This window comes from Bicyclus anynana, chromosome 13 (genome assembly GCF_947172395.1).
Source record: "Bicyclus anynana chromosome 13, ilBicAnyn1.1, whole genome shotgun sequence".
NCBI classification, from domain to species: domain Eukaryota; kingdom Metazoa; phylum Arthropoda; class Insecta; order Lepidoptera; family Nymphalidae; genus Bicyclus; species Bicyclus anynana.
In genome coordinates this window covers 3895575-3909384 of record NC_069095.1, presented here as the reverse complement: position 1 = coordinate 3909384, position 13810 = coordinate 3895575, and the positions used below count along the sequence as shown (strand labels likewise).

At 34.2% G+C, this 13810-nt stretch overlaps 2 protein-coding genes across 2 annotated transcripts in view; one reads left to right on the top strand and one right to left on the bottom strand.

The window, feature by feature from the left end:
- The window catches only part of LOC112057943 (lysine-specific histone demethylase 1A), a 421521-nt gene that overhangs the window by 173799 nt on the left and 233912 nt on the right, over positions 1-13810 (top strand). The window lies entirely within an intron of this gene.
- LOC112057942 (toll-like receptor Tollo) lies at positions 6029-10591 on the bottom strand. Its single transcript, XM_024098560.2, has one exon. It carries the CDS (start codon positions 10344-10346, stop codon positions 6510-6512), a length of 3837 nt encoding a protein of 1278 aa, XP_023954328.1. The 5' UTR covers positions 10347-10591; the 3' UTR covers positions 6029-6509.

Sequence of the window (13810 nt, the reverse complement as noted above, 5' to 3'; positions counted from 1 at the left end):
TACGCGTTGATTGTGTTGGCTTAGAAGTTTGATTTTTTCACAGCTCTAATAGACAGTAGACTTATATTTGGTATAAATTCAAGCTTGATTTCACCCGTTCTTGAGAAAAAGGACCTTTACAGACAAACATACTACAGACAGACGGAAAACGAAGTGATCCTATTAGGGTTCCGTTTTTTTCCTTTTAGATTCGGAACACTAAAGAAATTTAAAAAAAATAAAGAAAAGTTGCGTTTACAAATTCTAGCGTTTCCAGTGATGCGAATATTAGACGATTATATAATCAGCATAAACGTTTAAATAAGCTAATGGTCTAGTTTATAACGTCCTATCGAATGTTGATTGCACCTACTGCTCTTTGCTTGATTGTTTTAAATTGATTTTGCCCACATACCAATTAACATTCGTATACAACCTACGTTAACATAATAAATCTTTATTACTTAATTATTAAAACAAGTAATTTGCTTTTATGTATATTAGCTGATATATTTCCTATACTCGTACGAATAAAATACTATAAATAAGCTAACTTAATTTACATTGGATAAGACTACGTTACAAAAATAATTCGCTAAATTATTATTTTACGTTAAATGTAATGTAGGAACAAAAGTGACGGTTACTTTAATAATAACTCATCGCCATTGTTCAATCTTCTTTTTTACATAACGAGCTTTCAAGCCTGTAATAATCACTTTAGCTGTTATCTGTCGGCATATGAGAAAGATCTCATCAAGGCACGGTGTTAATTAGTCTCTAGTTCACAAGACTATCTGCTTACTCTATACTTACTCAACATCTTATTAGAATTGATGCAATTGTTTTCGAGCTATGTTTCACTGGTTTACTAATAGGATTAAGCAGAAGTTTTCAACTTGATTATTTGTAAACAAGCTTATAATTACAACATCTTCTTTATTTTGGAATGTTTAGATTAATTCTTATATTTGACTAGCTAGACTAGACTAGTTCTACAGAAAATTAATGTTTTAAAATAGAAATGAAAAGAAAATTAAACACGAATTTATTTTGTCATGTTATTTTTTAAATTCTTTACAACCATTATTATTTTTTAAACCATTATGTTTTTAATGGCAATAATAAATAATAATATACTGCGAAAGTTATCAGAATTTAACGAACGTAACTATTATTAGAGTTGTAAGTACGGCCCAATTGTAAGGTACGAGTATCTTTGCACTGCCAATGTATGTTATCAAATTAGTAATATTGATAACGTTTAATTTATGATATGCAAAAACTTAACAATGTAATGTGCTAGCGATCTGTACTGGAGGCGCGACACGCGGCCGCGTTGAACTCTTTGGTATGGCGCGGGCGCGAGCGGCGGGTGCTGCCCTGTTTTTTACTAACGAGCTCTCGAGTCCAAACATAGGGGCCGCACTGCCCGTACATTAAACGCTCTAGGATATTAAAATGAGACAAATTTATTGCCGCTCTCCGATTATATGTTCGATAAACGCGCAGACCGGTGATTATGATATCTCGAGAGTTTAATCGTGGCATCGATACGGAGTCGCGTTCCGTTCCACACTAAACCAGTACTAATAAAAAAGAAACTAGTTACTAGCGTTCGTCGGTTTGGGTTGGAAAATCAACAAGACGGTGGGAGAGCGGTCGGAACCGCGGTGCGTTATCGGACCAATCGGCTCGAACAATGCCTCGAATGTTTCAATATAGAACCGACAGCATTTTTAACGTTTCATCGGTGCTGTAACAATCGTAAAATAAATTCTCTACGCCTTCTCAGAGCTCTGATTAATGTTGTACACAGCGCCGCGTCGCGTTTATTTTTTCACCTCCGTGTACTGTGCTCTAGCTGGATTTATGAGCCGATGGACCGGCGCGACCCGTGCGTCACTACTTGTATCTTTGACTTCACGTTGTATGATCGGTTGTAAGGAACATATTTATAATCAATAACATATACATTTACATATTTACTTTAACATGTATAGTATATCTCAAGAAGAATCCGGTCCGGGGCATGCACCTCCAACTTTTCAGTTGTGTGCATTTTAAGAAATTAAATATCACGTATCTCAAACGGTGAAGAAAAACATCGTGAGGAAACCTGCATACCAAAGAGTTTTCTTAATTCTCTGCGTGTGTGAAGTCTGCCAATCCGCATTGTGCCAGCGTCGTGGACTTTTGGCCTAACCCCTCTCATTCTGAGAGGAGACACGAGTTCACGCACATCTTTGACTGTTGTGTGATTTTTTTTTGTTACACACAACAAAATTAATCAACTTCTAATATTTCAAATTATTTGGTAATATGAAAATTTAACAAATTTATATTCGTTAGTACATCGCTCTAGTTCTGTAACAGTCTATCTTAAGATATTAATTGAATATTTTACTAATTTAGCAAAAAATATTAATAAGGTAACAAATGGCATTCACATATTTTGATGTCTTTGAATATTCCTTAACTGCAATAAATAGGTACTTTAAAGGCACTTTGAGTATATTATAAAATGTCTGGATAATTAATTTCCTCTCTAGACGCTATCTACTGAAAATGTATGAGTTATCGCCTATGTGTTAACAGGTATACATGATAGATTAGTAAGATTACACTATTGATGGCTTGTGCTCCTAGTGTATATGTTACTTGAGAAAATTTCAATAACAAAAAATACGGAATGCGTGTGATACTTCGTGAGAATCTCCAGTTAACATTAATTTAAGAAATATAATGATTATATTAAGTTTATTAATACTTTATGTCAAGTTTAAAGCAACATGGTTCAATGCTAATTAAAGTTAAGACTGATGACATTGGATTATAATTTATTATTAAAATTATAATTTATTAAAGCGTATTAACTAACAAAATTGGTAAAAATATAAGTCGGTTCTAATTATTATTGTTAAAAAGAGAATATTAAAAGCAAAAATACTCGTAACAATGCTGCTAATCAACTTACTAAATGATTGCTATAGATAATAATAAATAATTACTAACTAGTCTAAGTTATAATACCTATGCATAATATCAAAATGGTTTGACGGGTGTTGATGAAATTTTGCGTCAGTTAGTGTGAAAAAACTTCAGAATGGTTTGTATTTAATTAGACCAGAAATCTTATTTGAAATATGACATATAAGAAAAAAATATTATTCTTAACGAGAAAATGTCTATTTTGAAAGCGGATTATTATATCTTCCTAGTAAATTATATGATGTCATACAAAATCTTTATAAATTTTAAGCCTTAGCATATGGGTCTTCATTTACACGTAATACTTACTTAAACATTACAGTTATTTTTGTACTTATATTTTTACGTGAAATAAATTTGTATCTCAAATTACTCCTTATCAAATACTAACCAACGCTCCGCAGTAAACCTGCCCAACGTTAGTTATCGTACCCGTGAGAATACGGGGAAAAAATATAGCCTATGTATACTCACAAATAATGTGGCTTTCTAGTTGTAAAAGAATTTTCGAAATCGGTTCAGTAGATTTAGAGATACCTCTACAGTACCACAAATGTTACCTCTTTATTATATTATAGTATGCGCATTATCATCTGAGTCGTCCGGTCATAAAAGTCAAAAAAGATAGGAATGTGCAGCGCGCCTACCTGCGCACCCTAATTATCGATAAACGGCTACCTGCGCACGTGCTAATGATGAGTCAATAATGATTTGGACGATTCTGATTGGTCGGTTTCTAATGTAATTGCATTGCGTATTTTTTTTGCTATAAATGTGTTTACTGCAATTAAATAAATACATTCATGTGTTACTCGTTGCGCACTATGGATACTAATATATAATAAATTTGGCAGAAGACGAAGATTCTGATGATGAAGACTCAGATGAAGATTAATTTTATTTAGTTAATAATTATATAATATGAAATATGTATTATATTAAATCAAATATTGTTAATTTTTTTAATTTTGTGAACAAGATACGATAATAAACTTTACTTATCGATAATATGTCTTTCATTGTTACACCCTTCACTAGACGGCTCCATAAGACCCATAAGTGCAAGCGAGATAGATATAGAGAAATGATTTATGGCCCTAAGACTCAGTTGTTAATGCTATTAGTATAGTACAGATATGGATTATAATCTATACTAATATTATAAATCCTACCTACCTCACAGTAAGCAACATTGTTAAGAGAACATACGAGTACCACAGACAACTTACCATAATAACCTTGCACTTACCATATCCCACTACATTGTTGCGCGAATCCCATAAGTACAATCGCGATGCATAGAGCCAAACCTTTTGTTCCCGTCTCCGGTTGTTTCACACCTACTTAGGGCTGCGGGGCGAAGTCTCGTTAACTGAGATTGAAGCCTCGCGGTCGACGGCCGGTTCCTCACATAAAAACCTGATATGCAATATGCTCGCCCATGGGAGCTTTGTTAAATAACTCTGCATTATTTCTATAGCATCAGCTTGACTATTAGTTTACTAGAAATCTTTATTTTCTCTTATTAATTTATTTATTTTATTTTGTACTATGTTATTGAAATATCATAAAACACCATTAAAAAAAAAGTCCAGCCCTTAATCTGGAATTCTTTCTAGAATTTAACAATGTTAAAAAAATACATAAAAAAAATATTGGCGTTTTTACTAGAAATATCAGTACCGGGTCACAGAATACGTACAAGTATGAGATCGGGTGTAAATTTAGTGTAGAAATTGAGAATTGTATACATTTAATTTATTCTGAAAACAATTACTTATTTTTTTCAGTTTGTATTATTTATTAAACTGTATTGTATTTATTTTAAGTTATGTGTAATTGATATTCATAAGAATATAATAACAGATTATTAAAATAATTGTAATGTATAATGTGTAGTTAATGTAATGTTAAAAAATAAATTATTCATACGAAGAATTGATAATTCATTATATTATTAACGGCTGGTTGGCTAATATTTATTTGGTAAGTATTTTCAAATTGTGGTATATCAGAATACAATAATAAATTTCGTTTTAAAAAATAATAGGAGAATTATTACTTAATCGTGTATATCTACTGAATTTTTAAACTGTAATTATTTTCAGATAACTGATTATATACTTTTTCATACGTATATCATTTAAATTATAACAAATAAAAAGATAACTGATTAAAAAATATGTATATTTACTCTAAGTCAAAATAATAGTTAAGTTTAACTTATTTGTTACGATCAGTTAGATATGTAATTATGACATACACACTTACTTTTTAAATTTTGATTAGTTGTAAAAATCTGTTATATTGCTTTGAAATGGTATGGTTTTCACAACAAAATACTAAAAAGTGTACTATTTTTTTCCGGAATAAATAATTAAATCAAAAGTATCAAAAGTAAGCAGTAAGTAGTTAAGTCAAAGTATTACTAGTATCATTGCAAAAATTGTTTTTAACATTTATTTAGTATTTTTTATTTAACCTTTTTATAGTGACTCTACGTCGTATCTAATTTTATGTAACGTCTACGAGTACCTCTTGTTTTATAAGTTGATTTGAGATACCGTTCATAAGCCAACCAGCAAAAGTTCGTTATTAATTAAACTAATTAATAATGCTAGTATATAAAAATATTTACCATAGTACTTTTTATTTTTATCGCAGGTATAAGTAGTTAATTTAGTAAAACGTTATTGTCTTAGTTAGTGTAAATAATAAATACATCTGTTTTATTTTAAAAAGGAGAGGAAATTAATAATTTAGTCCTAAATTATAATTATAATCGACTTTCGAACTAAATTATATTTAAATTATAAACGATTTTTTGTCATTATTGAACTAAATGAAAAAAATGTTGATGCTTTGAGTATTTGTAAAATATTGATTTGAATTTGAAAAGTTTTGGATATTTGAATTATTGAAATTTATTATTTGTAATTATAATTTATGAAAATTTTTAGATAAATATTTATAATTTTGTTTTAAGACATTATCTAAATTTATGATTTTACAATGTGTTATATTATAAAATATAGAATTTGTAATATAAAAAACCAAGTTTCATTTAAAATCATATTTTATTCTCTTTATCACTTTTTGACACAGTCCATTTTTGAATTTTTACAATAAATATTTTCTTTTGTCATGACTAAATTACAAAATATACATGAATGATAAGAAAAATAACTATCTACAGCTAATTTATCACAGATTTCGGCAACAACGCCCTTTTTAACTACTATTTAAGTACCGTATTAGTCGGCTACGTTTGTCCAACAAGCACAGCCTTGTTAGGCCTAATACATGTTTTATCGAAACACAATAGCAATCATTAATCCTACATTGACCACGTTTGTGATTGATGCTAACTTAGAACGACAAATGCTTTTTGTAATCGGTAATCAAGCTATTTACAAACTTAATCTATGACTATTATAAAAGGTATATTTACAATACATACGATAACCGACTAGCCATCACATTAACACTTTATCGAGTCACTGCACGTTAGTTCACATCACAACAGTCTGTAAACTTCACTACACATGGACGGAGAGATTACGAGGGGAGCCTCGCGTTGGTATTTGATGTTGGGCGTGCGAGGGATGAGGCGGCAGCACGGGATGCGCGCCGTGCACCGGCGGCGGTGGTAACGCACCCAGGTGGTTCCTCGGGTGATGATGCCGATGCATGGGCACAGCGCCGGCCCCCGGGCTCGGCATGCCGTGGCACCTCTGTTTGTCGTGGACATCGGGTAACGCGAACCGTAGTTTCTCCCAAAACAATTTGTCATCCCAATTGAAGTGTGTATTAGTTTTTAAGTACAGTCTTATATCAGGATCGAGATCCTTTTGGGGCACTTCACCGAGTATCACCACTATTAGTCTTTTTCGTCTGTCTCTTAACACTTGATGATGCGCTGATTTAAATTCGAAACGACACCATTCCGATTTTATAAAGTTCTCACTGAGCACCATTATAGTACGTCGCGACGATTCAACCGCTTGTATAATATTATCGGCCACATAACCACCCACTGGGAAGTCACGATAGTGTAAGTACAGTTTGTAAGGCGGGTCTCCGCGCTCCAACACTGGCGCGAGCTTCTCTGTCACCCAAGCTTCATCTTTGGAACTATAACTCACAAAAGCATCGTATAGCTTTTCACGATCATCGCGGTCCATGTCACTTGCTTTGTAAAACAGTCGCACACCGAACTTGGAATGGAACCACACTCTCATTTGTTGTCTATATTTAAAAACTATAGTTATCACAATCACTATTAGTAGGACTGCTCCCAGAGCAGCACAAAGCAGTGGAATGTAATCTTGTACTTCTTCGTTAGTCATAATAGTTTTTGTGGCAGTCAAATTGCCATTTATACTGTTGTTTATGCTTGGTAATCCCGTGCAAATAGTACCATTTTCTTCGATAATTTTGAAACCTGGATTTGTATCGTCGTGTAAACTTGCATTGTACATGATAACATCTGTGCTATTAGTTTTTGAATACACACATCGTATGTTTGATACATCGGTTATCGAGCTTACACGCTTCGTCCATTCCCGGAACATCTCTGTGTATTCGCAGTCGCATGACCAAGGGTTATCGGACAGTGTGATTGAAGTAATTGAAGGATTGATTTGCCACACCGTTAAAGTAACCAATCTGTTGCTATGGAGGTGTAATATTTTTAAGCGAGACATATGGTTAAACATTTCTTTTCCTATTGTTTTTATTTTATTATTATTGATGTATAATTCACGTAAATTATCTAAGCCGTCGAATTCTTGCCCTTCCACCGCTGTCAAACTATTATAATCTAGATGCAGAACTTCCAACTCTTTCAATCCATTAAATGTTCTATTGTGAATAGTCTCTATATGTGATGAATTTAGATATAATATCTTTAATCTCTTTCTACCAATGAATGCGTGACTTGGTAAAACTTTTATTTCATTCCCATCCAAGTACAGTTGCGTGGCCTCCATCGGTATTCTCTCAGGTAATGTATTAACGTATCCAGCTTTAGAACATTCCACAACGTTCGCAGACCATGACTGGTCGTGGTAGCATGTGCAATTATTTGGACACGTCATTTCACAGTCACATGCGTCAAAATCGCAACAGTGACAAAGAGCAAAGCAGTGGAAGTCGTATTTACACAAAAACTGGTGTGGGGCTGCTTCAACTAATGGCACGTATGCATTACCACGGTTGTAAAGTAGTTTACAGTAAATGCTGTCCAAGTCCATTAACTTTGGCTGAGTTCGTGCTCTGTTTCCAGTATTTATTTTTTGTAACCACTCCATTGTGCAATCACATTCTAATGGGTTTCCTCCAATGAAAAATTCCGGCACTGATTTGTCTTGCGGAACGGCAGATATCCTAAGGGAATTTGGGTCTAAACTTGTAATTTTATTTCCATACAGATCGACCCTTGTCAAGTTAGGTTTCTTGAAAAATGTGTACGACTGTACTTTGGATATCAAATTATCATTCAAGTACAACATCTCTACGGAGTTAGGTATTGCACTTCCAGTAATCTCCGTTAACCTATTAGAACTGGCGTCGAAAGTACTAAGCGATAGCTGCGATTCAATTTCAAAGTAATTCCCAAGTTCAGCAATTCTGTTAGCGTGAATGTCCAACCACTGCAATCCAGTTGGAATCATAGCGTAATCGAACCATTCTAGGCGATTATCGGAAATGTTCAACCATACCAAATTAGGTAACTTGGCGAAAAGTCCGCCAATGTCGGTCAAGTAATTTCCATCCAATCTTATTGCTTGTAAGTTAACATTCCCATCAAAAGCGCCAGCTTCAATTTTGTGAATTTTATTTCTTGAGAGGTTTAAAATCTTCAGCGATGTCATTTTATCGAAGACGCCCTTACTGATATTTCCAATATTATTTTCAGTTAATCTCAATCCGTACATCTGTTGCATTGTCATAAATGAAGCATTTTCGATGCTTACTATTAAATTTTCCCCGAGGTCAAGGGTTTTTAATTGAGGTATTTCTTTTAAGGCTATAGGAACTTCATCTAATCGATTTCCATTTATATGTAAATCTTGTAAAGATGTGCAGTTGCGCAAGGCATTCGGGTGTATTTTAGATATTCGGTTGCTATCTATTGATAATACAGATAAACCAGGCAGGCCCATGAATGAGAAACTTTCAATGTTTGTAAGTCTATTATTCGATAATATTAATGTATGTAAATTTCCAAGCGATGTAAATACGTTTTCGGAGATATGTTCAATGAAATTATCTTGCATTTTCAGTATTTGTAGATTATGTAAATCTCTAAATAGTGCTATTTCCATTTTTGAAACTCTGTTGTGAGAAAAGTCCAAAAATACTAGACGTTTTAATCCGGAAAATGTAGAAGTGTTAATCCAATCTGAGGTTAATTCGTTATATGATAAATCCAAAACGAGCAGTTGTAAAAGATCGCTAAATAAGCCAGGAGCCAGTACAGTGATTGTATTGTTGTTCAAGTATATTTCTTTTAATTCTTTCGTATCACTAAATAGCTCAGGTGGCAAACTAGTAAGCTGATTGTCTGAAAATCTAATTGTAGTTAACGATATAAGTCCTTCCAAGGCTCTATCTGCGACCGAATTGAGGCCATTTCCTTGCAAATACAATTTCTGTAGTCTTCTTAATCCCGAGAGCAGACCTGGTGGCAACGTATCAATAACATTCCTAGACAAGTCTAAGACTAATAAATTGTCTCCACATTTTTCAGTCGGATGGCGGTGGGCTGTTGAAAATTGAAAATGACTGATGTCTCTCATTCTGTTACCAGTGACATTCAAATATTCGAGGTTCCGTAACGAGCAAAGGGCTCCCTCTGGAAATGTCAACATATTATTTTCACTGAGGTCTAATCGTTCTAGGTTCTGTACATCTCGGGAAAACGCAGTGGGCGTGACCTCGAGTGACATTGTGGACCAATCTGTGTTGTGAGTTCTTATTGTCAAATTTCTAAGTTCACGGAGACCCGTAAACGCTCCATCAGAAAGATTTCCAATTTTGCAGTATTCGATTGTCAGTTCCCGCAACTCAATTAGCTGACGAAAGCTTCCGGGTGAGAGAGAGCTTTGAAAGAAAAGCGCATCGCTGCATTCGAGACGCAGGCGCACAGTGAGATGCGGTTGAATGGCACTGAAGTTTGTGTTTTCTAATTCGCTGTTTATCGTGCGCAATCGACATTGTAGCGCAACTCCGGAGTCCTCGTCGTCGGTAGTCCAGCGGCACTCGTCGGGAGCTTGGTATCGCGCTCCCGTCGTTGCCGACAAAGAAGCACTCCAAGCGGGCAAAATAGCGCCAAGCGCCAATATAGCGCTCGTGAGCCAAATCAGACACATTGTTTCCCTTTCACTGAACTTCACTTTAACTTATGCATAGTTTTGTTTTTAATATTTATCACTCGAATCGCACATAATCGTGTTACTTTTATTACATCAACGAGCCGAAACAGCGCACACGTTTATCCGGCCACTCAACTCTTATTCCGCGTAAGCACTAATTGGACAAGATCGTGCTCGCTGCTCGATGACGAGTGACGTGACGCGCCCGACCGCGCCGAAGTCTGGGGTGGAACTGACTCGGAGTAAAGTAAAACCTGCGCTGCGCTCGCGCACAAGGCCGTGCCGGTTCACGCGTTCCAACAGGTAAATCGACGCCCGGGGCTAAAACGTTCTATCCGCCTCGTGTAATGCTTTACCTTTCGCTCTACTCGTTTCACGAAAGAGCCTGTCAGAAAAATACACTGAACGCACACATGGACATGTTACACACAACGGTGGGTATGAAAACCGCTTTTTGTACGGCTCGGGCGTGCTTTCGTTGGAATGAGTGGGAGCGAGATGGAGCAGTGCTCGCGGGGTAAGCTCGCAGAGCTCGGTGGGGAGTTCTACAGCTGCCCAGGTAGTGAGCTCGCGCATTGCTGCGTTCGCTCGACGTTACGTTGATAGAATTGTATTGCGAACGATTGAAGAAAGCTGCGATACTGTTTACTCATCATACTTAATGAAATGATAAGTTATTTTGCCTCATTATTTTAATTTTCAGCAATAAACTAATAGCCATGACGGCGCGTGTTTTTAGGTGTAAGTGCCGATTAAATTTTATTATGTTGGTACAATTTGTAAAACCAATTTCAATAAATGTATTAAATTGTACCTTTCTCGAAGTTAACTGTTAAACTAAACCGCTATAGGTTTAGTTAGTTGAAGATTGTTTATTTTTCAATTGATTTTATATATTTAGACCGTGTAATAATTTTTAACGATTTTTTAAACAGATACAAAATTTAAATTTATTTTAGAAACTAACTATATTATATATATTAGTATAGTAAAGTTAATATAGTATAGTAAAGTAAAGTTTCTCTTTTATGCAAACAAATTCTACATGCCACTCCTACAGCAAATTGGTTTAACTAAATTGCAGTTTCTTAGAATGCAGACCCTTTATTTAAGTTAAACGATTTTGATACAATTTCTCGCCATTATGTGGAATGAAACCCGTAATCAAATTAAACATCTAGACATTATGTGTTTAGTAAAGGCATTAATTTTTGTACGAACCGTCTGATTAAGTAAACTGTGGAAGGGCTTTAAAGAAAACGCGTTTAAAATAATTCGTATCTCTTATTAATTACCTATATTTTATTAACCGGCTCCTATTAATAAATTCCTGGATAGTTTTTATTGTTTCTTCAAAATATTTATTTTATGCTTTGATAGATATTTAAACATAAACTTATACTTGTAAACATTTCAATTTATTAGTGAATTCGGCATTTGCATGAGAAAAGTCCCTAATCATTTTGGTATTTGTGACATACCTAACCTACTTATTTAACGCAAATCGGATTACGGAAATAAAATACAGTATATGTATGTACTAGGTAAAGAGTAGCAATCTAATGGTGAATGAATTTTAAAATCAGTCGAGTAGTTGTATGACTTAAATTGTAAAAAAGTAAACAATGATATTAGTTTAGACACAAAATCCAGACGCATTAAGTTACTGAATTGTATGTATACCTTGTCTAAATTTCTTTGAAGGTACTCTGTTACTCATCTAATCTCGAGTCATTATTCATTTGTATCCTCTGTTATCCTTCGGCAGATAATATTACGTTAGGGCATTGTAAAAAATCAAGTAGCTCACCAAACGCGCCTCTGGCCTGCTCGGACGCAAATTGCTTTACCTGGTTTTGGAGAATAATGCCAAATGCAATTGTTTGCGGTCGCTTGCAGCTGATGTAATAATATGACAGCAAACAAGCTCATTGACAGCTGACATGTTTGCTTTCTCCAAATTACTAAAATTACATAAGAAGTACTTTTATTTGTAATTTTAGTAATTTGGAAATTATCATTTTCATGCATAGGGTCAATTTAAACAAATAAATTAAATAATAATAATGTTTGTTAAAAAAAATTTGAAACGGATTTTTTGTATTCAGAAATACAGTGAATCACACAAATCAAATCAAATCAACATTCATTTATTTCAATTAGGCTTTGTTTACTAGCACTACAGAGCCCACAACAAACTCAGCCAAGGTTCCTTTTTTTACCAGCATTTTACAAACTTATTATATATATATATATATATATATATATATATATTATATTATTACGTACGTACACAATGGTATGGTGCAGTTTAACACCAAGCTTTTTTATCATTTATTTAATCATTAACACTATATTAAGACTTTCCTAGCAGCTTGCGTTTAATAAACACTTTAAACTTTTTGAGAGACAGAAATGAAATTTCCATCCCGGCAATAGTGAATTGTAACATTTAGTACATCTAGCATTCTTTTTTTATAGCTTCAAATATTTGTACTGAGTGAAGTATGCCTAAGCCGTCATAGTAGTTGAAATATTATTCTAGATATACTGAACCTAAATCTTTTTTGAGTGCAAGTAGCAATAAATATTTTGGTGACATGTCGTAAGCGAAAATGCCATCCCACCTATTGTACAGGAGGCGGAACCTTGACCATCTGATTTGCACCTTTCCTGTACACAAATAGCGCAAATGGTTTTGTAATGGGAATCTGGTCCTTCGCTGTAATATTGAATCAATATATCACACGGGGTCCTACGGGTCGTTTGTCCCGCGTCTCGATACCACAAAAGATCAGCGGGTGATCCTTTGACTTTTTGTCGTAAGTGGAGAGGCGTAGCGTGTATTTTATAAAAGAAAAGATTGCCGGTAAATCGTGGGTTATTGTTGGCTGTTTAACGTATGTTAGATGGTTGTTATCCATAGCTCGTTATAACGAAGTGTCCGTATTCAATTTACGACGCTCCAAGTCGTCACGCAACTGTCGGTGCTGTGGTAACCACGACTTTGATATGTCGGGGATTGTCTCTGTTATATTACCTTTATCATGATGCCTCGAAAATTAATGAAATAATTTACTTCACATAACATTACATTTAATTTTTCTTTAAAAATATCACTAAGTACAAAATGTAGGTATATTGTGCTTAACATGTAACCATTTCGTTTTCTCATATTTTATACTTTACCTATCTTAATAGATACTAACAAACAGTTTGTCTAAGATCCCGTATATATGCCGACCTTCACCGTGCTTGTTACAGGATGTAAAGGATGTATTTTTATCAAGCTGAAAAATAAACGTACTGATATTTTTAGGAAAATCTTTTGATTTAATACGTTTAATTTATATAAAAATATTTTCATCCAGTAAACAGGTTGGTAAACGTCGTCTTATATTATATTTATTTTATTCATTACATATACCTACAATGGCAACCAGAATCATTCATAAACTTAT

Excerpts from the sequence above, each read along its gene's own strand:
- LOC112057942 (XM_024098560.2), bottom strand. The coding sequence starts at position 10,346 with ATGTGTCTGATTTGGCTCACGAGCGCTATATTGGCGCTTGGCGCTATT.